The sequence below is a fragment of the Sabethes cyaneus genome, chromosome 3 (assembly GCF_943734655.1).
Source record: "Sabethes cyaneus chromosome 3, idSabCyanKW18_F2, whole genome shotgun sequence".
Classification (NCBI taxonomy): domain Eukaryota; kingdom Metazoa; phylum Arthropoda; class Insecta; order Diptera; family Culicidae; genus Sabethes; species Sabethes cyaneus.
Genome location: NC_071355.1, coordinates 72,674,895 through 72,699,725, shown reverse-complemented (window position 1 = coordinate 72,699,725; position 24,831 = coordinate 72,674,895). Strand labels below are relative to the sequence as shown.

General features: G+C 42.1%; 1 protein-coding gene across 1 annotated transcript; it reads left to right on the top strand.

The window, feature by feature from the left end:
• Positions 1 to 841: 841 nt before the first annotated feature.
• LOC128744296 (ATP-binding cassette subfamily C member 4) lies at positions 842 to 24,541 on the top strand. Its single transcript, XM_053841162.1, has 11 exons — positions 842 to 1,000; positions 10,852 to 11,428; positions 19,606 to 19,737; positions 19,811 to 20,067; positions 20,193 to 20,569; positions 20,629 to 21,837; positions 21,900 to 22,118; positions 22,178 to 22,817; positions 22,879 to 23,109; positions 23,163 to 23,856; positions 23,913 to 24,541. The coding sequence occupies exons 2-11, from the start codon at positions 11,244 to 11,246 to the stop codon at positions 24,169 to 24,171; spliced, it is 4,203 nt and encodes a 1,400-aa protein (XP_053697137.1). The 5' UTR covers positions 842 to 1,000; positions 10,852 to 11,243; the 3' UTR covers positions 24,172 to 24,541.
• The last annotated feature ends 290 nt before the right edge of the window (positions 24,542 to 24,831 follow it).

The following is a 24,831-nucleotide window of genomic DNA, read 5'->3' as shown; positions in this document are numbered from 1 at the left end:
CTTTAAAAAAGAGGCAGGGAAAAGCATGTTCTATCCCATGGCAATTTTTGGGAATATTTTTTTTTTGCTATAAAATTCATAAAATTCCAATAGTAAAAAAATCGTGTGTTTTGTTTTGTTCCCAGTTTTTTAGTTTCTTTCCTCCTTGTGAAGAAGTATTCGCACTAAACCGTAGACCTCAATTTTTTTAAATATTGTTTTTATTCATGAGTTCATAAGTTCAAAATGAGTTTAAAATTCATACAATTCAGGCTTTAGGTTTCAAAAGGTCGCATAATCAATCCATTTGCATGCGACCTTCTGAAAACTAAAGCTAGAATTCTGCGACACTTCGGTCCAATTTAGACTACAATAATGAAAATCCCTTGGAAGAAATCTCGAAGCGCATGCATCTGCAGATAAATTGTAGGCTGATTTTAGAAAGCTAAAAGTGTACGTAAAGCTTTGACTGACTTATTTATCGGATGTCAAGAATGGAAAAAGCATATTATCTGAACATCTGGCTAAAATTAGTGCATGTTGAAAAATGAAAAATGAATATGAATAGTTGTAGCATATAATATTCTTTTGATTCTATACAGATGGAGCACAGGGAACATATTCGTTCATTTCAACATTACTCGACATTTAGCAAGCCTGGCCGATGCTGTCCCGTTGACTCTCACACAAACGTACCCAAGCATGAATATGTTAGTCGCGTTCGTCGGCAGGCAATCGGCATCGAACTGTAACTGAGGATAGGATGGCAATACAGTTTTGTTGTGCCTTTCGTTCGGTAACCGGTCGCCGCTCAAGCCGATAGTGTAATACTTGTCAGTTCCGTCATTTGACCCATTTATCGCACCAAAAACATGTGTCACGGTCGAACTTTACAATAAAATACAGAATAAAAAGTGATGAAACTTGTACTTATTGAAGATTAGAATGTGATGAACGATTGTTTTAACCTAAACAAAGTTCTTGGAGTTATTTGTTTCAACCTAAGTGAAATGCGATAGCAGTGAGTTCATCGTCCATGCGCTGATTATTTTTGGAAGTTCGAGCTGTCAGGAGTCACTTATGGCATTGAATATGACTAAACCGAGTTAAACATACCGAAGATTTAGTAGTACACACGGTGGTTAACTGAATGGTTTAGAAAATCCAGAGTTTGCGTTGTGCTTTCTTCTCAAACGTGAGGACTACAGCAAATTCAATGTGCAACAAGTGTAATTCTAACAAGTGATGCCCTATAAAGCTAACGAATAAATGCTTGATCGCACCATCGGCATTTGATTGTTTTCTTTTTCGAATAAAGTGCAATGTCAGTGTTTTGTGTAGTTGAATATTTCCAATATAAACACATGTTATGCAATGTGAATCGTCGCGAGAACTGAATCTAGAAAAGCTGTTCACGAAAAAAATGAGTTCGGTAGCAATCTGCCCCATTTACTGTCGAATCGATATGCTTGTAAATTTGATAAGAAAAATCTGTGTTATTTCATTCGTTTCATGACACATGGACATGGACACCATAATTATATATAAATTATAGAAAGTCAGGACGTGGATATAAATAAGACGAAAAATTACGAACATCTTAACTCTAAATATTCTATTAAGATTTATTTGTAATTCATCTTAAGGTGTAACCGATTGGTCAAAATTTATTTACTTTCGAGTCAAATTTCATGATTTAAAGCTATTTTAAAGGGCAAATAGGCCAAATGTGAACAAACCAGATGAAAAAAAAAATTGTTTGCTGAACTAGCATGCGAAAACAAAGGGTCAAATTCAGTTCTGAATGCGATTCATTTCATAGACCACAAGTGATCCATTTCAAGGCAGTAATTTACCGCTTTTTGTTTAGTTTCAGTTGTTTTGGAGCGAACTAAACAGTAAGTAGGCTCCAGAACCAAAAGTATCAAAACCAGTAAGTGGGACATAGGCAATGTATGACCCTTGACAGCCACATTAGCTTCCATCTGCTAGCTCAGATGTGCCGCGGTATAACGCTACCGATTGAATAAAATGCGGCCATCGAAAGTGGGCTATGATAAATGATTAGAAAAATTTCCAATCGATTGATAAATATATCTCATGAATCTATAAATCTATAAATAAATAAATAAATGAATCAGTAGTTTTTCTGTATTTGGTTCGACACGTGGACAATTTTCCGATCGATTGCTGCTAAAATATTGAACATCGATCAGGAAACAGCTAAGTTATTAGCGTTCAAAGCCTAACCACTTTTTGAGATAGATTTTTTGGAACGACAACCTATCAAGCCAAACCTTGCTGTAAGACGTAGTCCTATGCCAAAAACATTATATACCAGGAAGTGTTGCAACACTGCAAATTAGAAACAACAAATTGGCACAGTATTTCGCAAAATAATGATTCTTTCCATATGAAAGCTACGGTAAAGCAGCGGAAGCCAAACAAGTCAGCGTCGTCCAACAAAACGGGATCAAAAAGGATAATTGTGCAAGTTTTCTAAAACCAAACAAAAAGGACAACAGAGAAGAGACAAATAATGACATTTACATGACTAAAGTAACTGGTGCACAAACGATACAAAATAAGAAGCAGTAACGAAAGAAGCTGCGAACATCACGGTATAAAAGATGCAATAAAGTTAGACAAAGATAGACGTTTTGTTGTCTATGAAAACGATCAGCTTGAGCGTACTATTGACATGTTCCTTTGCCTTTACTCACCGGAAAGCACGAACATGTATAAGAAAATTTGTAGGAATTGCAAAATGACCTGTGCCCAGCCTTGGGAACAAATAACAATACAACCATACTGAACGATTTATGAATACGTTACAGTTACTGGCGAATATGAGGCACCGCTTCTCAGGCCATCGCCTCTAAAATAAACATAAAAAGTGGAAGGAAGTTAATGTATAAAACTTCAATGACAAATATTGGTAGGTTTTGATACGCTTAACGATGGCACTAATGGTTGGACATCGGCTCTGGTCCTGGTGCTAGGCAAATGATGCCTATAACCGGTCAACGCGTGAGTTGAAAATAACTTGTTTTTATTGTTTTGTAAGAGTTATAAGAAGGGGTTTTTTCTAATTCCCGTCGTATTAAGTAAAGCCATTCTAATTTTCATCATTTGTTGGATGGATTTAATGAATACTCCAAAAGTTCTTGTGCTGACTTGACTAAAACACACTTACCTTCCGATCCATGAACTTTGAAATCACTGAAAAGCGACTATTAAAGCATATTATTGAAATTACGCGGCTGACTTTATTTCTAAAATTGGTCGTACCGTTTTAAAATCCGTCCATCAAAATTTTTCATCGTCCGAACTAAAAATCACAACAATGTTTACGAAGCTAACGCGCATGCATTTGTGTAGGACGGCATGACAAATGTTATTCTACAAAATTCCTGCAGGTCAGGCAAGTTTTCCTGGCTGTAGAATAACGACAATGCCTTGCGTGAGTTATTTTCATTTATGAATGACGGAAATTAAAACGATTAGTCGACATTGTCTTCTTCGTCGCACGAAAAACTTAGGAAATTTGGCTGGAAAGACTTCTTTAATGATAAAAAGCATTTAAATAGATCTCAGCTCACTTTGATTGATCGCGTATGATAGACAACTAACTAAAATATTAGGGACTAACTAGTTTTGCATTGTGTGTCATAAAAATGGTGATATTTTTGATAATTTTTAATTGATAATTGTGATAATTGATAATGTGTTGGATAGGACGATGTAGCAACATACATTATCTTGTCCGCGATCATTGTGGCGCTTAGCACAAAAGTTTATTGATGTTAAAATCTAAACAATGAGTTTTAAACTACGAGAGTTCCGGTCCCTCAAGCTTACCAAGATATATAAATTCTTTAATCACTTCCAATTGTTCCCCATTCAGCTCCAACAACTAAGTTTTCTGCATATTCACCCTAGCGTCATTCGAATAAATGCCAGTACCTAAGCGATTTATTAAAAGTTTTTAAACAAGGATTTTCCTATCACATAGATAATTTACCGCTCGGTACATCCTTTTCCCGTAGATGCCGAATGAAGAATTTCTGACTTCGGAAGCCTTCAATAATATTTATTCTCGTTTAAGTGATGACACAATAAACACTCTTTGCGGTCTTAATTATTATTGTTTTAATGAAGTTGTCAATTAGTTATGCCAAAAAAATTGAGTACCACCAATTTGGAAAATTCTTCTGGAAATAATACAGGTTTTAAATTTTTAGAATTTATTTTTCAAGTGTTCACTTTGGCCGGTTTTCTATCGGTTTTACCGGTATTGAATTTATCAATACCGAAAAACCGGTTTTCGAAATACCTCCCGGTATTGGCTACTCTAAACGCAATATTTATGAAGGTCCATATGCAATTGGCCACCATTCCAATAGTAGTAAAGTTGATTATTGGTAGTCGACTAGGTTATACCACAACCACATGTTAACCATGACCCAAAAATCAACTTTATTGATTAATGGACAGCTGGGCGTACAGCACCACCCACCGCGTGATACAAATCTTTACTGCAATAGTATTTATAAAGTAAGTACTAGTATTTCTTCACCAAACAAAGAAAAATTTCCAAGAGATCTATACTTTTATACTTATTGTATTCGTGAAGAAGACAAATTGTGCTTGAATGAAAATTGAAAAAAAAACTTAAGGCAACCAAGTTTTTTGCAAGATATTCATTAATATAAACAAAGAAAACGTCAACAAAGTGTTAAAATGCTGTTGATTGTGCTGGAGATTCATATATTTTCATTTAGCTTATATATAACCCCTCTATTCCTGGTGCCGGTGGGGTTCTTGTAGAGAACGGATTTCACTACAAAGTCGTCCAGCATCCTTGCGACGTGGCCAGCCCGCCGTAGTCTTCCAACTTTCGCCAGGTGTACGATGGGAATCTCTCCAAGTAGTGTCTGCAACTATGTATTCATACGCATACGCAACTCTCCGCTATGCGTTTGTACACCGCCAAAAATAGTCCGCAACCCCTTTCGTTCAAATACGGGAAGTGCGCGTATTCTTCCGTAGGCAAAGTTACTGTCTCAAGTCCGTAGAGGACTACCGGTCTGATTAGCGCTTTGTACATCTTCAGCTTTGTGCGGTGGCGTATGCTCCTTGATCGAAGCGTCTTGCGGAGGGAAAAGTAGGTTCAATTTTCAGCTTGAACGTGTCGTTGAATCTCCTTACTCGTATGATTGTCGGCGGTGACCAGAGATCCCAAATATACGAATTCATCAACCACTTCCAGTTCATCGCCGTCAATAGTCATTGTCCGAGGGAGGCAAACGTTGCTTTCTCTGGAGCCTCTTTCTTCCATATATTTGGTTTTCGACGCATTGATTTGTGACCCTATCCTTTTAGCCTCCGCTTTTAGTCTAGCGTAGATTGCCTCCGCCGTCCCAAGGTTTCTAGTAATGATATCGAGATCGTCTGCGAAGTCTAGGGATTGGCTACTCTTGTTGAAAAGCGTACCTCTCGTTTCGATGCCCGCTTGCCGGAACACATCTTCAATAGCAATATTGAACAACATACAGGACAGTCCATCTCCTTATGTCGGAAGATTTGACCACTGCGACCATTATTTTAATCTATTGTGGTCCATCTCCTTGCCGCAACCCTCTGCGTGATTCGAAAGAAGAGTGTCCCCGAAACCAAACCTAGCACATCACTCGTTCCAGGGTAAATGTTTGATCCGTAGTAGCATGGGCCCCATAAAGCCCGCCTGATACTGCCCTCCCAAATCTCCTGCTATTGGGGATAGACGACACAATAAAATATGAGAGAGCACATTGTAGGTGGCGTTGACCAGCGTAATGCCGCGGTAGATACAGCAATCTAGCCGGTCACCCTTTTTGTAGATGGGGGATAGAGTAGGGTAATGCCGTCATCGTCGGGCCACTGTTATGGTCGGGCCACTACGATTTTTTCAGTTTTAGTAACTCGTGATACATATATACAAGCAATGTAAAACTTCTTACTGTGACAGCTAACTTTTCACAATATTATGAGTTTCAATCGTGTATTCAAAACACGCGTACTGAATTCACTGATTGAATCAATACAAAAAAAGTTTTGCAGGTGCAGTTAACTTTACTTCAAGAAATGATTCATGAAATGCAATTATCGGGATAAATATTGAAAATTTATTAAGTGTGTTGTGCTCTATGCGAAGGATATTGAAAAATCCCGTCCAGTTAGGACGTAAGGGGGAAGGGGGTAAATGCCACAAAAGCGCTTATTGTAAAGGTCGGGCCACTTGTGTAGTCATGGTTGGGCCACCATAATTTTAAGCACAGAAGCGCAATTTTCGCTAGAGAACGTCAGTCGCGGGAAATGTGATGAAATAAAGCAAAATTAGTACCAATAAAAACCTAGATTGTTGTTGATTTTTCATTGCAGTAGTACACTTCGGGAAACGCGGTTGTAGTAATATTGATTTTACAAGATCACCAAAAATTTCGCAAAGATGCTATTAAAAATAGGATATTTATACTTATAAGGGCCGTTGCTCACGAAATTCATTCTTTTAATGTCTCTACATAGAATTTCAATACGTATTTCTTAGATTAAGAGCGGTGGCCCAACCTGTACAACGTGGCCCGAGTATGACAACATTTTTTGTCTTCACGTAAATGTCTATAACTTTATTATTTTTTAAGCAATCAGTTCAAGATTTTCCAGAAATATAGTTTATTCTTAGACTTTTTCAACGATATATTTAGATTTTAAAAATTCTTTTTGAAACGGAAGTTACGGGCGAATATCAAAAAGGCGGCCCAACCACGACGACATTCCCCTACACCATCCATCTGCTCCTCCGTTAATTGCTCCTCCTCCCAAGTGAATCCAGTGAAGTGCCCTTGCTGGCGGCTCTTGACCATTTTTGTAGAGTTTTACCGGAAGTCGGTCCTTTCTGGCGGCTCCATTATTTTATTTGTTTTCTTGTCTTCGATATAAAATCGTACAGACTCAATATTAATCTACGTGTCTTATTCTAGTTTTAAGTGTTCTTCGTCATACCAAACTCGTGGATACTGCTAACTACATTAAATGCTCTTTTTTTCATGTGTGGACTCATCACTGCGACCAGTATAGTTGATCTATTGGGATATCGCCCGGGTGTTTGCTGTATGACCTGCACTGCATTTCTTTTTGCTATAATCGCTATTGAGTGAGCGATAGGCTTATTAAATTTTATGCGTGCTTGTGTGTATTGGGGTTTACCCTTCCTTCAAAGCTTGATCTACTTTACCCACCTATTCCTCGCTGCCAGTACTACCCCATGTTATAGCCGTCCCTAGCGAGGACTCATTCGTACCTCTGACCAGTACACTTAACTATAGGAGGGACATTTGCACTGTCAAGAGGCTTCAGTAGGCAAATATAGAATTCAGCATGAAGGAAGGGTAAATGAGGGGCCTGAGAATAAACCCATGCTAAAGTCACTTGACATCGAATGGTTTGATTCTACTAAGATTCGAACCCATGACCACTCGCTTGTCAAAGCAGACTCGGTATTAAATGCTCTTAGACAGGAAGTATATGAACCATTATGTCCATAACTGGCTCTATGGACGGGTAAGATGATGGTAGGAAAACTACATTTGCTGGATTTTTTTTTCGCCGTACTGATTAAGTTTCCAGACCAATGAGCATGCAACGGGAAGCGTAGTCAGACAAATTTACTCGGTCATTCCATCGAAGTCCTCGTAGTGCATAGCGAATAAATTGCTTTTGCACTCGCTCCAACTTAACGACCTGCACCACCTGGTACGGCGCCCAAAGTAGAAAAGTGTCTTCAGAGTGTACACATCCGTAAAGTAAGTTGTCTGTCTTCGACTGAATCCAGGCACTGCAAACACTTTTGCTGCCGTGGATGAAACATGCTCGTGAAACCGCAGTTGTGAGTCAATTTTCAATCCCAGGTCACAGATAAAGTTAACGCGCTCCAGGATTTGCTACAACGTGGTATGAATGGTTCATTGAGACGAGACGGCGTGAAAAAGAGATCACTTTGATATATTCACAAGCAACACAAGCTGACAGACGAACAACGTCACGTGCAGTACCTTGCAAGTCGTAAGGGCCGGCATAGTGTCGTCGTCCTGAAAGTAAACAGTAGTTAGATTAAAACTTCTCGCTCGGTGGTAATCTGCAATTGATGTAGGAAGCGGCACAATATGTGTCGATAACACAACCAACATGCGTAGCTATCCTTGAGAAGTGGATTTTGCGGTCTCCTTTTGTCCAGCGCCTCTATGGTTCAAAGGTACAAGTACCAGCGAACCACATGCCCTGGCGGGTGTTGTGGGTTCGAATCCGGTTGTAATCTCAGATCACAGCTTGGTTCGACTCATGCACCTTCCAGTATTGGACAAAAGGTAGGAGTCAAAATGACTACTTGTCAAGCATAGCTACCAATACCCCCCCCCCTTCCTTTCCGCTCTTCCCCACCTTCACCAAAAAAAATTTTCATTTCTTTCCCTACCGTCCCTTCATCAATTGTAGAACCATCGTTTCAAAAAATATTAACTCTTAGGTTAACTTCCGTTGCGTCTTCTTCTGCTATATCGACGTTGAGGTGCTCATCGAAGAACTGCTTCCATCTGTTGACCACCTCCCGCTCGTTTGTGATTAGATCCCCTTCCTCGTTCCTACAGATGACAGGTTTATGAGTTTGGTTCATCTTCTCGTAAAACTTGGGCGTGTCATTAACCCGGAATAGTTGTTCCAGTTCCTCACGATCTCTGTCCTTCTTCTGGCGCTTTTTCCTCCTCAGGATCGTGGTCAACTCATTCCGCGCTCGTCGATACTCGGCCAAATTCTCTCTCGTGGATATGCTTAGACAGTTTTTCCAAGCTTTTTTCCTCTATATCGCTTTGGCACTCCCCGTCAAACCAATCATTTCGTGCGCTCGAGATTTCCTCACCTAGCACCGCGGTTGCAACCTCGTTGACGGCCGGACGTATCATACTCCATCCATTTACATTTACGAAGGTCGAAGCAGCTCCACAGAGGAAGGTAGAGCTTCATCCAGTACGTGCGCGTAGGTACTGGATGATGCGCGAGGTATCAGCACCATCCTTCCCTAGCTTGTTTAATAGTTATTACTTGTTACTTGTGACATTTTGCATCACTATCTTGTACATCTTCGTTGTTTTGTAACTTCGCTAACTAGTTAGACATAGTAGTATCCAAAATATAGGACAGATTTTGCTTAATTTTTGTTTGAAAGATTCATATTTGTTCAATTTTCATTTCAATGAAGAAGACCAATTTGCTATTGGATTGTTACTAGGGTTAACCTTTGCTCGGCTTTTATTCATCTTCCCAGTTTCTTAGGGTAACTAGACCGTTTCGTGCAGCTTCTCGCTCCTAGCTTTACAAGTTTAAACGGGACACCGTTCTTCCTGTCGCAGTGGTCTTGCAGTTGGCCAGCTGGTTTATAGCCACATCTACGTTTATAGCCACTACAGCGATAACGGCGTATTGGTCTTTGTTTATGACAAATTCTTCATTAGTTAATGAGGGATTCCGTCAGTAAACACATTTACAAAATATAGATTATGTATACTAAGGTCAACTTACAAAAGGGTTTGGCCGTTTTTTCTGAAAAGTATCAATAAACTGTAGAGCAATCATTCATTGAACCCACTCGTGTTACATGAGCCTGAAGAATCAATTTGTCATCACGAAACGAATGTGCAAGAATAGTAGTGTGTATTTTGTATTAGTTAGTGATAATTTCCCCCAGGATATGGAGAACTAGTGCCGTACCCTATTTTACTTGTTCACTGTCATCAATAGTAAACAAGCAGCCGTCATAGTCCATCGCTGCCAACCATAAAATCGAATTTATCATCGGTGAAGTTACCCCACTGACCCCAGACCTTAAAGTAGTTTAGAGACCATTATTTCACTGCAAAGTCTATCCTTCTGGATCGGCAAAGCAAATCTGTTTGTTTATCCAGCAGAAAAAACGCTGATATTAGTCAATAGCTGCACTGCAAGTCCCGCTAAAGTTGATTCCGGATACCGCTTGGTTAACTTTACTTTAGTATTAATGCCTGGCTTTTTTTGCACGCCCGTTCCCATCCCAAGTCTTCTGCCAACGGTACTCTATCGTTTGTAAGAGACACGATGATTTATTCTTTGTGTGCTTGTGTAGTACAATGCATTGTCGTCAGTTTAGTTATTGAGAGAAGCGATAAGCGTAGCAGCAAAAGCAGAACGTGTGCCCCGCATTCCAGTTAGTCTGTTACGAGAGTTAAGTGCGGATCCAGCGCTGCGGCGGGCTTTGATCGGAGGCACGCGTCAAAATCTCGCGGCCTGCGAGTGATCCCATCCGAGCGAATTACGGAATATTATTGAATCAACGGTCGTTCGCCGTCGTTCACCACGGAATATACGGGCGTGTTTGGTAATCTTGCGAAGAAAACTAATTCTAATCTAACTAGTTCAATGACGCTAGCAATTGCTAAACTATGAAAACATAACTTGGATTGAAATTACAATAAATTGATTTCCAATTTAGCGAAGTTAACTTCCAGCTATGAGTGCTTCGTTGAAGTTGCTGTTTTTATGAATTTTTCAAACTCAAAAAAATGATCGACGAAACTTATTTTGGAAGAAATACAACATAAGTAGGTATTAGATATTCACACCTGTTGGAACATTCTGGGTTTTATCATAATAATATTTATTGTATAATAGTGACAGCCAGTCTTCGAGGTTAATCTTGTGATACAAACAATTTATATAGTCTATAGTAATTGATATGAATCATCTGTTATGAATGAATGATGATAAACTGTAACTAACTTTTCATTTTTTTTTTCGAAAAAACAGTGAGTGATAAAGTCTTTGGTCGTAAATGCTTCAAGTGCAGATAACCAGTCACTTCCACATTTCAAACCGAAAATTGCAAACATTAGTGGAACGTTCAAATCTATTCAATAGCAATATATGCCAACCTTGTGCAGTTTCTGAAGGTTAATAAGTCTACTAAAGTGCCACGAATGAATTTATCAATGACTTCCTCATCATCAACACATCACCTTTAGACTATTCGGGAAAATAGCGTTAGTAGGTGCCTGTCGACTGAAAGTGAAACCCAACCACAAAATAATGAATCTTCACCAAAAGTGCAAGTTTACTTAGTGAATCGTAACAAAGAAAAATCTCACCAAAGTGTCTAATCTACTACAATCAAAGTGTCACTGTGATCCGGATCGGCAAACATGGATAGTTCACGTAAACCGGAGAAGAAAAATCCTCGCAAGGGTGCGTTCTGTGCCTCGCAACTTCTGTTCTGCTGGTTGCTGCCTCTGTTCTACAAAGGCTGCCGTTGGGGACTCAACAAGGATGATCTCACCAAATGTCTCAAAAAAGATAAATCCGAGGATCTTGGGGATCACTTGGAACAGTAAGTATAAATAACTACGATTAAAAATTATTTGGCCTTCACCCCGATTTTCATAAACCTCGAGTAGATAAGATTAAAATTCTATCATGAAATTTGATGTAGGAGAGTGAGTGACTGGTTGGAAGCTGATTTCTAGCGTGTGTCTTGTGTTTACGCTTCAAGCCTTTTCATTAGGGCGTCCCAAAATAGCACTATGTCATGAAATCTAGGGGCTCAATCGTCAAATGGTAGCTTAGATAGATAGGGTGTCACAACAAACTTTTTTATGGCGGACAATGGTTGACGTGATTTGTTGGAATTTTTCCAAAAATATATTTTTAACGATTTTAAAGCAGATGAAATCCAAAATTATTAAGATTTGATACATCCTCATAATAATTACTTTTCAAACTTAAACTCAAGATATGACAGTTATTTTCCGATACTGACTACAAATTTCAAGCAATCAAAAGTGCAAAACATTTTGCTTCTACAAAGTGACTTCTATCGCTTCAAAGTGATTTTGCAAGCAGCAATATGGGTTTTATTCCGTTCCTCTGTAAACAAATACAATAAATTTGCTTTATTGACGGTTTTATTATGATTTCATAGCTGGCTGGTAACATCGACCCCTGAGTTGCGAATTGCGGATCCAATTCTGAGAAGCAGTAACTCTTATAGGGTCCGACAAGATGCTGTCGTGTAGCATTAAGACTCTTTTACGCTTTAGTGTGCCACAGATATTTTCGTCGTTTAGTCGGCTTTACCTTAATCAGCAAACCCCAGAAGAAGAAATTTCTGGAAATCGTCGATTTGGTCCAATATAGCAAGGAGTGTCATAATACTATCTACAAATGATCGACTGGCACGGAATTGCGATGGAGAGTAGCATCGGTTTTCTCCAGGATTCGATTAAATATAATTTCGCAGAATACTTTGTGAATGATACAACACGATGCCCCACCAGTTCCGCCAGTTAGGTAAGTCCCCTTACTTCGCCACTCTTTCCAAGATGCCCTGCACCTCCGGTGGATTAGCACCGGAAATGTCGCAGTTTTCCAGAGGGCTAAAGCAAAAGCTAGGTGCTACTTGATCTTCTGTTTTTATACGACAGACTTCGCAGCCAGCTGTTAAGCGTCGATGAAACTGGACGAGTTTGTAAGCTGCTAGTCAGCGATCTCACGAGTGGGCGAGTTAGCGAATGCGCGAGTCATGATGACACACAAATCGGCAAGTAAGCTAGTATGCGAGGGGTTTTGATAAATCTAAAACGTATTAGGCAGCGATGCCGGTCATACAAACAAATCGTTGCTAGATAAACGATTAAGTTTAACGAACACAATGTACAATTTACATAAGAGTTATCTTATGTTATTTAATTCTAACTTCTTCATAGATGTTTAATTGATAAATATGAAGTATTACGAGGAATTACTTCAATTAATTCACATTGCATTTACAATTTCAAAATTAGTAAAAATATTTGGCATTTCTGGTGCTATAAAATTAATAATTTAAAAACCCCCTCGCTGCGTCGCTAGTTACTCGCAACTATGATGCCACACAGCTAGTGTGCTAGCCAACAAGCGCACACGCCATCGAGTAGCGAGTAAAGTTGAGCAGCATTCAACTTTACTCGCTACTAGCAAACAATCTGCTAGTCAGCTAGTGTGTATGATGACACAGGGCGAGTTCACGATCTACTCGCCAACTCGCTTACTAGCAACCTAAAAACTCGCACAGTGTCATCGACGCTTTAGAGTGCAGGACAATTGCAGAGTCCGTTACTACGATCCTATTGACTCTAACAGCCTCTTCCAGTTGAGATTCGAACATACGACGACTGACTTATTAGACCAGCGTCATACCTCGAAGCCAACTGGGAGTCCAGAGAGCTAGATGTAATATTTCTACCAATAGTGCTTGGTCAGCTTTAGGCGACGAAATAAAGACATGGAATGGAAACTTGGTACCTGAGACTGCACTAAATTTCGTGGGTGGCGACAGGGTGCTGCTCGATCAGTTAGAACCCCGAAAGTTCGGCATCGTGGCACTGCAGGAGGTCTGCAGCGAGCTGGGAACAGGCTTTGTCATGATGAGCAGAATGCAGAATCGCCTAATGGACTGGAAAGCGATCAACGAGAGGATGTGCATGTTGAGGATAAAAGGCCGTTTCTTCAACTACACCATCATGAACATACCCATTGTCCATGAACATTGTCCATACGAAGGTAGACCCGACGACGAGGAGGAAGCGTTCTATGCACAGCTGAAGATAACGTACGACAGCTTCACGTCACGGGACATCAAAATCGTCATCGGGGATATGAACGCCCAGATTGGCAGGGAAACAATGTACAGTGGACCCCCGTTCGTTTGAACGATTCCTCATGCAAACTAACGGGGTTACTTTTTAATTTGAACAACTGGTAACCCGAAATATGCTGAAACCTGTGTGAACTGGCCGCCCTGCTCTTTGTTATTGTTTTGGTGGTTTGTTTTAGTTGGCAGTTGCAAGTGCGAATATTGCATTTTCCGATCGGATTTCTCTCTTAATCGTTAGGAAAACGAAATGTGAAACCGATTAAACATGCTAGGTCAGTACAAACGAATCGTGTTTATGTGCATTGTCTGCATAAACAAATGATGTCATGTTGAGAATGACATTTGAACCATTTTTAATTTGCACGTCGTGCAAACCAACGGGGTTCAAATTAAAAAGTGTTCAGATTAAAAACGGTCAAACGAACGGGGGTCCACGGTATAGACCAGTACGGGAGTACGTTGTACTCTCGACAATTATATTTTCGTGGATTTCAAGGCAGCATACGATACGCGAACAGCTATAGCAGATAATGCATGAGTATGGGTTTCCGGACAAACTGACGCGGCTGGTTAAAGTTACCCTGGAGCGACTGATGTGCTACGTGCGCGTTTCGGGGTCTCGAGTCCTTTCGAATCGCGCAGAGTGTTGCAGCAAAGGGATGGACTGTCCTATATGCTATTCAACATCGTTAACAATCTTCAGCAAGAGTAGACAACTCCTAGCCTTCACGCACGACCTCGATATCATTACTAGAAATCTTGGGACGGCGGAGGTAATCAATGCCATACTAAAAACGGAGGCTAGGAGGATAGGGTTATAAATCAATGAGTCGAAAACTAAATATATGGTAGGAAGAGGCTCCAGCGAAAGCAACGTTTGTCTCAAACGAACAGTGACTATTGACGACAATGAACTGGAAGTGGTTGATGAATTCGTATATTCGGGATCTCTGGTCTTCTTTTTCTTCAGCAGCATAGAACCGGGGTGGCTCGCGCTGTTTCAAGCACTTAACTCCATTCAACTCGGTCTTGGGCCACTCGTCGCCAATTTCCTAGTCGTCTCAGAAGTCGCAAATCGCATTCGACCTGGTCGAGCCATCGTGCACGTTGGCCCCCTGTTCCTGGTGCCGGTGGGCTTGTTAAAGAGGACTATTTTCGTCGCACTGTCGTCCGGCATCCTTACGACGTGTTCGGCTCACCGTAGCCTGCTAACTCTCGCTAGATGTACGATGAGAGTCTCCCCAAGCAGTGCCTGCAGCTCGTGATTCATACACCTCCGTCACTCTCCGCTTTCAGTTTGTACTCCGCCAAATATCGTCCGCAGCACTTTCCGCTCGAACACGGCAAGGGCGCGTATGTCCTCCGTGAGCAGCGTCACAGTTTCAAGTTCATAAAGAACTACCGATCTAATAAGGATTTTGTACACTGTTAGCTTCGTACGGTGGCGTATGGGAGGCGCGCATTTGTTTCCTTTGAGCCTCTTCCTTTCATGTATTTGGTCTTTGTAAGCGTCGGTAGGCTCCGCTATGAAGGCTGTATGGATTTGTTGTTTATTTTATTCGTTTGTTTCTTGTTCTATTTTAAAAAAGCGAGAAATGTTTGTTCTTGTTAATGTTAACTCCCACAAGATATCCCACAACAGTTAGAAATAGGGCCATATACCCCAAGTACACAGCCCACCCATCGAGTTTCCACCCGCTGCCACCAGGGGAAAAAACAGGCAGAAAGCTGGACACCGCTCACAGGCTGTAGGTGGCGAAAAGATGACGATCGGGGACTGTTTATATACAAGACGAGGGCAACGTCCTTTGGCTAAGGGGAATAACCTGCAGGCATTAAAAAGGTCTTGGCGAGACACAATTAACTCATTTGTGCATATTATCTTGGTCGAAACAGTCGACAAGTAAACGTATAATACGTGAAAAAGTAATACAATTTAAAGACCAAGTGCAAATACAATTGCTCAAAGAGCTTTCTGTCAACTACGCTAATTGGACTGCAGGTAAACCTTATCCCCTTGCCTTTTCTTCATTTGCCCTTCGTCTAAGTGTCCGTCGCCAGCCTACTAAAGCCGGAATGTGAATGTTCAAATTACAGAACCCCGCTGGGTCATCTTTGGAAAGCCTTATCGCCAGCGTCGGAGTGTGATCACCGTTACACCGCCAGTAGAATTGGATTGAGTGGCTCCCGATCCCGGCAATAGTGTCCGTTCAAAGATACACTTGGCGGCAAGGGCCGTAGTGTATGCGGAGAGAGTGTGTTGGCGGAAGCAGAGGAACGGAAACGGAGTGGCTGGAGTACGGATTCTGGAGGAGTAAGGAAGGAGTGTGTGGTGGAAACGGGGCCCCGTCGACGAGAGAAATAGACAGGTTAGATAGCTTAAGAAGTGGAAAGAGTGAAGACAATAACCGTTGTGAACGCTGAATAAATTTGTGAACCTGTATAAACTTGTATTAAGAGTTTTCCATTATCTATCACGAGCATTTCTTTACCCGCGAAAACTAGGATAGGCAGGCCGACCCTGAGGCATTGGTTCAGGGGGTCCATGCTACGCTCGTGGCTGTGCTTAGCGGTAACTTACATCTTCGACGCATTTATTTTTAGCCCAATTCTCCAAGACTCCGCTTTCAGTCTGGCGTAGATTGCCTCCGTCGTCGCAAAGTTCCTGGCAATGATATCGAAGTCATCTGCAAAGCCTAGAAGTAGGCTACTCTTGGTAAAAATCGTGCTCATCGTTTCGATGCCCGCTCGTCGGATCACCCCCTCAAGAGTGATGTTCAACAGCATGCAGGATAAACCGTCACCTTGTCTCAACCTTCGCCGCGTCTCGAAGGGACTCGAGAGTGTCCCAGAGATGCGTACGAAACATATCACTCGATCCAATATAGCTCTAATCAGTCGCATCAGTTTGTCCGGAAAACCGTATTCGTGCATTCTTCCATGGGCGCTCCTAGGTTAATTTCCGTTCCGCCTCCTTCTGCGACTTCGCCATTGAGGTGTTCATCGAAGAACTGCTTCCATCTGTCGACCACCTCGCGCTCGTTTGTAATCTGATTCCCTCCCTCGTCCCTACACATGTCAGGTTTCGGTGTGCAGCCCTTTCGAGTTTGGTTCACCTTCTCATAAAACTTGCGCATGGCATTAGCTCGGAATAGTTGCTCTAATTCTTCACGATCTCTGTCCTCCATTTGGCACTTTTTCCTCCTCAGGATCGTGGTCAACTGGTTCCTAGCTCGTCGGTATTTGGTCAGGTTCTCTCTAGTGGCAATACTTAGATAATTTTTCCAAGCATTTCTTTTCTCCTCCACCGCTTGTTGGCATTCCCCATCAAACCAATTATTTTGTGTACTCCGAGGCTCAATACCTAGTGCCGCGGTAGCGGCCTCTCCGATGGCCGAGCGTATTCTGCCCCAACCGTCTTCGAGGTTTGAAGCACCTAACTCCTCGGAAGAAGGCAGTGCCTCATTCAGTACTCGCGCGTAGTTCTCGGTAGCTTGTGGGTTATCTAGCTGCCTGATGTTCAGTCGAGGAAAGCGGCTTTGACGTGTCCGGTAAACGGTGAACAGCTTTGAGCGCACATGTATTGCTACTAGGTAATGGTCAGAATCAATATCCCGACCCCGACGGGAGCGTACGTTCGTGATGTTAGAGAAAAACCGGCCCTCTATGAGAACGTGGTCAATTTGGTTCATTGTACGTTGGTCAGGTGATCTCCAGGTGGCTCTGTGGAGATTCTTGCGCGGGAAAAAGGTGCTTTGGATCACCAGGGCTCGGCAAGCTGCGAAGTTTATATATCGTTGGCCGTTATCGTTTGTGTCGGTATGCAAGCTATGGGGTTCTGTAGCCGCAAGGTTACCGAGTCTGCTTTGACAAGCGAATGGTCGTGGGTTCGAATCTTAGTAGAATCGGGCCATTCGATGTCAAAGTGACTTTTAGCATGGGTTTATTCTTTGGCCCCTCATCACCCTTCCTTCATGCTGAGTTCTACATTATCCCGAAGACGCTTTTTATGGTTAGTATACTGGTATGAGGACCTAATGAGGTAATGGTTTTGAACCTCAGGAGGACTCACCAGTGCCAACTATAACGAGGCGAAACAGGTTTGGTATAGTAGGACATGCATTGAAGCATGGGTAAAACCCTCAACACATAAGCACGCATAAAAAAATATAAACTTATCGTTTACTCAATAACGATAAAGTACAGAAATGCAGTGCAGAATACAGCATACACCCGGGCAACATTACAATAGATCAATAATGTTGTGGTCAAAGTGACAAGCCCATACAAAAAAAAAATGGGGTCCTCCCACCGGTCTATACATTTCTTCCCTACCGACCTAAGCGTTCATATCCCCGATGACGATATTGATGTCCCGTGACGAGCAGTTGTCGTACGTTGCCTCCAGCCTCGCGTAGAATGCTTCTTTCTCATCGTCGGGTCTACCTTCGTGCGGGTAGTGCACGTTAATGATGCTATAATTGAAAAAAAAAAACGGCCCTTTATCCTCAATACACACATTCTCTCGTTGATCGCCTTCCAATCTATCACGCGATCCTGCATTCCGCCCAGCACTACAAAGCCCGTTCCCAGTTCGTTGGTAGCGCCACCACTCTGGTAAAACTGGGCCTTTCCACCACGGATCTTCCATACCTTCTCTCCTTTGCGACAGATTTCCTGCAGGGCTACGATGCCGAGTTTGCGGGGTTCAAGCTGTTCAATCAGCACCCGCTCGCAACCTGCGAAATTTAGCGATCTGCAGTTCCAAGTACCGAGTCTCCATTCGTCGTCCTGGTTCCGTCGCCTAGGTCGATGCCGAATATTCCGCTCCGAATATGCTTGAATGTTGTTGGTTTTAATTTAATTTAGGTGTGTAGCCGTACTGGAGCAACACTACCGAGTCTCGCGATGGGGCTGCCATCTTATAGTGCCGAGACTCACTATACCTCCTTCCCGGTTAGTATACGACCTTGCTTTCCACCGGGGTTGGTTACCCGACCTCCGCTAAGGTTGCTCGTATTCCGGCTGGCACCACGAGGAGGTCGGGATCGGAGTTGCTGGATAAGAGGCTAACGACCACTATGGGGTCTATATTCCGCATTATCCAGCCGTTTATCAACCTACCGGGATCTCTGGTCACCGCCGACAATAATACGAGTAAGGTGATAAAACGACGCATTCAAGCTGGAAGTCGAACCTACTTTTCCCTCCGCAAGAAGTTTTGATCAAGGAGCATACGCTGCCGCACAAAGCTGACGATGTATAAAATGCTAATCAGACCGGTAGTCCTCTACGGACTTGAGACCGCTATTCTATATTTCGAACGGATTGGTATTTCGAACGGATTGGTATTTCGAACGGATTGGTATTTCGAACGAAAGTTTTTTCGAACAAAATTTCCGCCAGCAAAATCAAATGGGCAAAACATCTCGTTCGAAACAAGTCGAACGAAATAAAGATTCGTTCGAAATACAGGATAGGGGTGCTTTGTCGGTAAACTAAGTCTCTGGACAGTATATATTGATTTTCCGTTAATTGTTAGGTTTCTTCTTATGCCAACAATTTCATTATTCAAATGCTCGTGAAGTTACAGAGGATTTCCTAGCCTCTAGTAGCAACAAGTATTGGACTAAAATTTCTTCCCATTCCAACTGGTCCAACATTCAGACGTGTCCGGTGTTGGTATTGACCGGCTTTTGCTTATGCTTAATCCAATTGACAACCCATACCGTTCTCATAAGTTGCAGCTACAGCACTTTTGTTATAACAAAATATTCCATTTTTATGGAAATGTTGTTAAAATTGTCCTTAATTAAAACTGAGCTTTGATACTTACTTTGATTTTAATATTGAAAATTTTCCTCTATTTTTAGGCATTGGAACACAGAAGTTGTGAAAGCTAAAAAGCAGGGACGACCTCCTAGACTACGGAATGCTCTGTTCCGAGCATTCTACATGCAATGTATATTCGACGGATTCCTAGTGTTTATGTTTGTCCTTATCAAGTGAGAATCTAATCTAGTGTAGAAAGGTATCATCTCATAACTAATCCTTACTTTATTTGACCAACAACAACAGGTCCATCCTGCCGGTGGTCTTAGCCCAACTTTTGATTCAATTCCAAGCACCAACAAACTCAACCGATAGCGGAGGTTTAATCAACCGGACTACCACTGTTCCACCCCAGACACCGGATGTGTTCCTAACGACCACCCTGCATTTTCTCCTAGACACAAACCAAAATGAAACCGAGCTAGATAGAATGCGTCGCAGTATCGACGGGAGCAAAAATAGTCTCAATAATCGTGTTACCAGTGACGATTTCAGAGATGAAGGTAAGTTGTTTTAAAGAGCATTTAACTGAAACAATCGAAGATCAGTGAAGATTGCGCTGATTAAATTGCGTACTTAACCAATCACTAAAGCAATCAGCCCGTGGTCGCTTTTACTTCCCGCTTAGATTACAGCAACAGTCGCGACGATGGGTATGTTGACCTCAACGAAGAGGACGCTCCAAGTAGAGTTCACACGTTATCAGGCACTGCCGAAGTCATTGATTACGCATGGAACGATGTGCACTGGCTAGCAACGATACTGGTGCTGCTGACCTTGCTGGGATGTTTCTGCAGCCACCATTCCGACGTACGGCAACGCCTGGTCGGAGCAAGGATGCGAATTGCGTGCTGTTCGGTGATCTATCGAAAGACGCTTCGAATCTCCAAAAAGGCAGCCGGTTCAACGCCTGCCGGGTATCTGATTAATCTACTTTCCAACGACGTCAGTCGATTGGACTATGGATTCATCTTCCTGCACTACGTTTGGGTGCTTCCATTTCAGGTTAGTCATTGTGAATTTTTTGATTGGAGGCTTAATCATAAAACAAAATTGTTTTGTAGGCGGTTTTCACGTGCTACCTCATTTGGCGTAGTGTCCAGTGGGCAGCTGTTGTTGGTGTGGTGGGTTTGCTTTTGAAAACTATTCCAGTTCAAACCGGGCTTGGAAGGCTGCAGTCCGTACTTCGGATGCGAGTTGCAAAACGAACTGACCAGAGAGTGGGAATCATGAACGAACTGATTCAGGGAATTCAGGTCATTAAAATGTATGCGTGGGAAAAGCCCTTTCATACGGTTGTGTCGTTGGCGCGTAAAAAGGAGGTACGACAAATCCGATGGGCTTCGTACATTCGTGGCATCTATCTTAGTACCATGATGTTCACCGAAAGATCGACGCTGTTTTTAGCGATAGCTACCTGTTACTTTGAAGGTCGTGCCATAACCGCAGATATAGTCTTCCCGATGGCACAGTTCTTCAACATTCTTCAGCTCACGGCTGCTATTTTTTATCCATTGGCGGTTTCGCTAGGAGCCGAAGCATTAGTATCCATAGACAGAATTCAAGAGTTTCTTGAAATAGATGAGCAAGACACAAAAATGACGGGTCTGTGCAAAAACGATTTGGAAGCTATTAGAAAGAGACCATTAACTGAGCAGAAGAATGCTGTCGAGCTTAGAAATGTTTCAGCAAGTTGGGAAAACAGTAAGGAGAAAACTCTCGAGAATATTAGTCTCAATGCTAAAGCTGGTCAGTTACTTGCTGTCGTAGGACCGGTCGGTGCTGGAAAAAGTTCCTTGCTTCAAATGCTGCTGGGTGAATTACCAATTCTCAACGGAGAAGCTGTTATCAACGGGGAGGTATCCTATGGTTGTCAAGAACCGTGGCTGTTTACCGGTACTGTTAGGAATAACATTCTTTTTGGGCTGCCGTACGATCGCAAACGCTATCAAGAGGTAGTGGAGCATTGCGCATTGGTGACTGATTTTGAACAACTCCCGGAAGGAGACAAGACCATGGTTGGCGAGCGTGGAACTTCGCTTTCCGGTGGCCAGCGTGCTCGGGTAAATCTGGCACGGGCAGTCTATAAGAATGCTTCCGTTTATCTGCTGGACGATCCGCTTAGTGCGGTCGACACACACGTAGGGCGACATTTGTTCGATGAGGTTATGGGCCCGAAAGGCTATCTAGCGAAGCAGCAGGCAACGCGAATTCTCGTCACCCATCAGGTGCACTTTCTTAAGGATGCCGACTGGATTGTTATATTGGAGCATGTAAGTTTTCCGTTTGAATTTACAACTCTTGACGAATTAATAATTTTTCTGAACAATTTCAGGGTAAAATTCTTATGCAAGGAACTTATCAAGAATTATCTAAAAGTAATTTGGATTTCGGTAACCTGTTGGGATCCTCCGAAGCGAAAACCGAAGCTCCAGAAGAGGAAGAGGTCGAAGATTTAACGGATGAAGAAATTCCTTTTATTGATGGTGTCAGATCGGAAAACAACAAATTATATAAAAGTTCGACCTCGATACAGGGACCACCATCGTTATCGGTTAGTTTACTGCTAACCCAAATCTTTACGTTAGGTTAACTATTATCTTTCTTCTTTAGTCCAGCGTTAGCGAAAATCTGGGTAGAACAGTCGGTGAAGATCAGGCTGAAGGAAGTCTTCCGTTGAGAATTTGGGCAACCTACTTTTTGGCTGGCGGAAATGCCTTTTTGTTGCTGTTTACGTTCGTTACACTTATTTTTACTCAAGTCGTTGTAAGCGGGTCAGATTACTTTGTGACATACTGGACGCGACAGGAAGAGCTACGTCTTGAATATCTTCCGGTAGAGTACTCTACCGGAGATTATCTCTGGATGTACGGAGTCTTTATCATTGCAGTGATATTTTTCACCATCTTCCGTGGATACTTGTTTTTCAACATTTGTATGAAAGCGTCCAGAACGTTGCACGATCGAATGTTCGCGAAGATGCTAGCAGCTCCAATGCGATTTTTCGATACCAATCCCTCTGGGCGTATCCTGAATCGGTTTTCCAAAGATATGGGTGCCATTGATGAACTCTTGCCGAAAGCGATTATGGATGCTGTCCAAGTGCTGCTGGTAATGGTTGGCATATTGGTTGTGATCGCTATCGTAAATCCAATTTTGCTGCTAGCGTTACTTGGTGCTGTTGTTCTGTTTGCCGTGGCACTGAAATTGTACCTAAGGCCAACGCAGGATCTGAAGCGTCTGGAGGGAATAAGTATGTTACTTACTTAAAACAATTTGCATCACATATATTCTATTTTTCGTTTTTGTCCCAGCACGAAGTCCGGTTTTCTCGCACCTTTCGGCAACATTGTCAGGGCTTTCGACAATACGCGCCAACGAAGCCCAAAAGAAGATCACACAGGAATTTGACGCATTGCAAAATGTGCACTCTGCCGTTTGGCAACTGACCATGTCCAGCAACGCCGCTCTGGGATTGTGGTTGGATTGTATCAGCACGGGTTTCGTAGCATGTGTAACATTCAGTTTCATTATACTGCATGACGGTACGTATGATGATGTTTATTGCGTGCCAGTAGATTAATTCTCCCCTGTACAGACACCTACAGTGCCAATGTTGGTCTCGCCATATCACAAGCTATGATCCTCACCGGAATGGTACAATACGGTATCCGTCAAACGGCGGAATCAATGCAGCAGATGACCGCGGTAGAACGTGTCATTCAGTATACAGAAATCCCCTCTGAAAATAATCCACCCAAAATACCTCCCGGTGACTGGCCTTGGAAAGGTCAAATAGAATTTCAGAGTATGACACTAAGGTACGACAGCGACAGTCCACCGGTATTGAAGAATCTAGATATTACCATTGAACCGACTTGGAAAGTTGGGATCGTTGGTCGAACGGGAGCTGGTAAATCATCGTTGATTGGAGCGCTGTTTCGTCTGGCACCCATCGAAGGGAAGATATTAGTCGATGGCATTGATTCCGGAGTTGTAACTTTGGAGTCTCTGAGGTCAAAAATTTCTATTATTCCTCAGGATCCGGTACTTTTTAGTGCAACAATCCGGTACAATTTGGATCCTTTCAATCTCTATGACGATGACAGTATATGGAAAGCAATCAATGAAGTCGAGCTGCGGACGGCGGTCAGTGGGTTGGATTATATGGTCACCGAAAGTGGAACCAATTTCAGTGTCGGGCAACGACAGCTGATCTGCCTGGCCAGAGCAATTTTAAGAAACAACAAAATATTGGTCCTCGATGAAGCCACAGCCAACGTCGATCCACAGTAAGATTCCGAACATTCTGGTTAATACCAGCTAAAACAATCCTATGCTCTTTCAGAACTGATGCACTAATACAGCGCACGATTCGGGAAAAATTCAAAAATTGTACCGTTTTGACGGTGGCCCATCGCCTACACACGGTAATGGATTCCGACCGGATCCTGGTAATGGATGCTGGTCACGCGCGTGAATTTGATGCACCTCATGTTCTTTTGCAACGGGAAGAAGGTGTTCTGAGGAACATGGTCGAGGCTACCGGTCCGTCGGAATCGGAATCTCTCAAGCGTATTGCCGCTGAAGCATACGCAAATCTTTAAAGCAAGAACAGGGAAAGCCAATGGTACTTAGAATTGGAAAGACTTGATTGTTAAGTACACTTGTCTAGTTGTAAGTACAAAGTAGATATCAAAGTCCCTATACTAGTGACAGGATATAGTATAGATAGAAATAAGTATCTGTGGAATGTTATTCGGTTATACCAAAACCAGTTGAAGTTTGAATTTATACAGGTACATGACAAAGAAACTTAAATGCGGCAATTGCGGCTCCCGATATTTACCAAGAGAAGTGCCTCGTTAGTAAGACTCGTTTTCAGTTAGGTACAGTTTTAAAGTGAAGGTCAATCAACACTGCCGAAATACATAATTTGATGAATCGTTATAGAAATATATATAATTAAGAATAGCTACCGTGCTATAATAAAATTTATACATATTAAACTAGCTTTCAATAAATAAAATTTATGTTTTGAATCGACATTTGTCCAGCGCCGGAAGAAACGAGTTGAAAGGAATCTCGTTTAGATAGTTCAACAGAGTCGATCTGTGCTCGAAAACTATTTCTGAGAGCACGTTCAATCATGAGGGTTCGTTCATGGAAGATTGCATGACCTGGTAATGGTGCCATATAGTTTTTGCCGACAATTGTACAATCTGCATTTTCCGAATTTTCTTACTGTTTATCATTACTCACTCTAG

What these genes read in the sequence shown, in the direction of transcription:
- LOC128744296 (XM_053841162.1), top strand. Translation starts at nt 11,244, where the DNA reads ATGGATAGTTCACGTAAACCGGAGAAGAAAAATCCTCGCAAGGGTGCG. An exon ending in TTTGGGTGCTTCCATTTCAG is followed by an intron (nt 20,570 to 20,628) that starts GTTAGTCATTGT and finishes ATTGTTTTGTAG; the next exon opens with GCGGTTTTCACGTGCTACCT. An exon ending in GGATTGTTATATTGGAGCAT is followed by an intron (nt 21,838 to 21,899) that starts GTAAGTTTTCCG and finishes GAACAATTTCAG; the next exon opens with GGTAAAATTCTTATGCAAGG.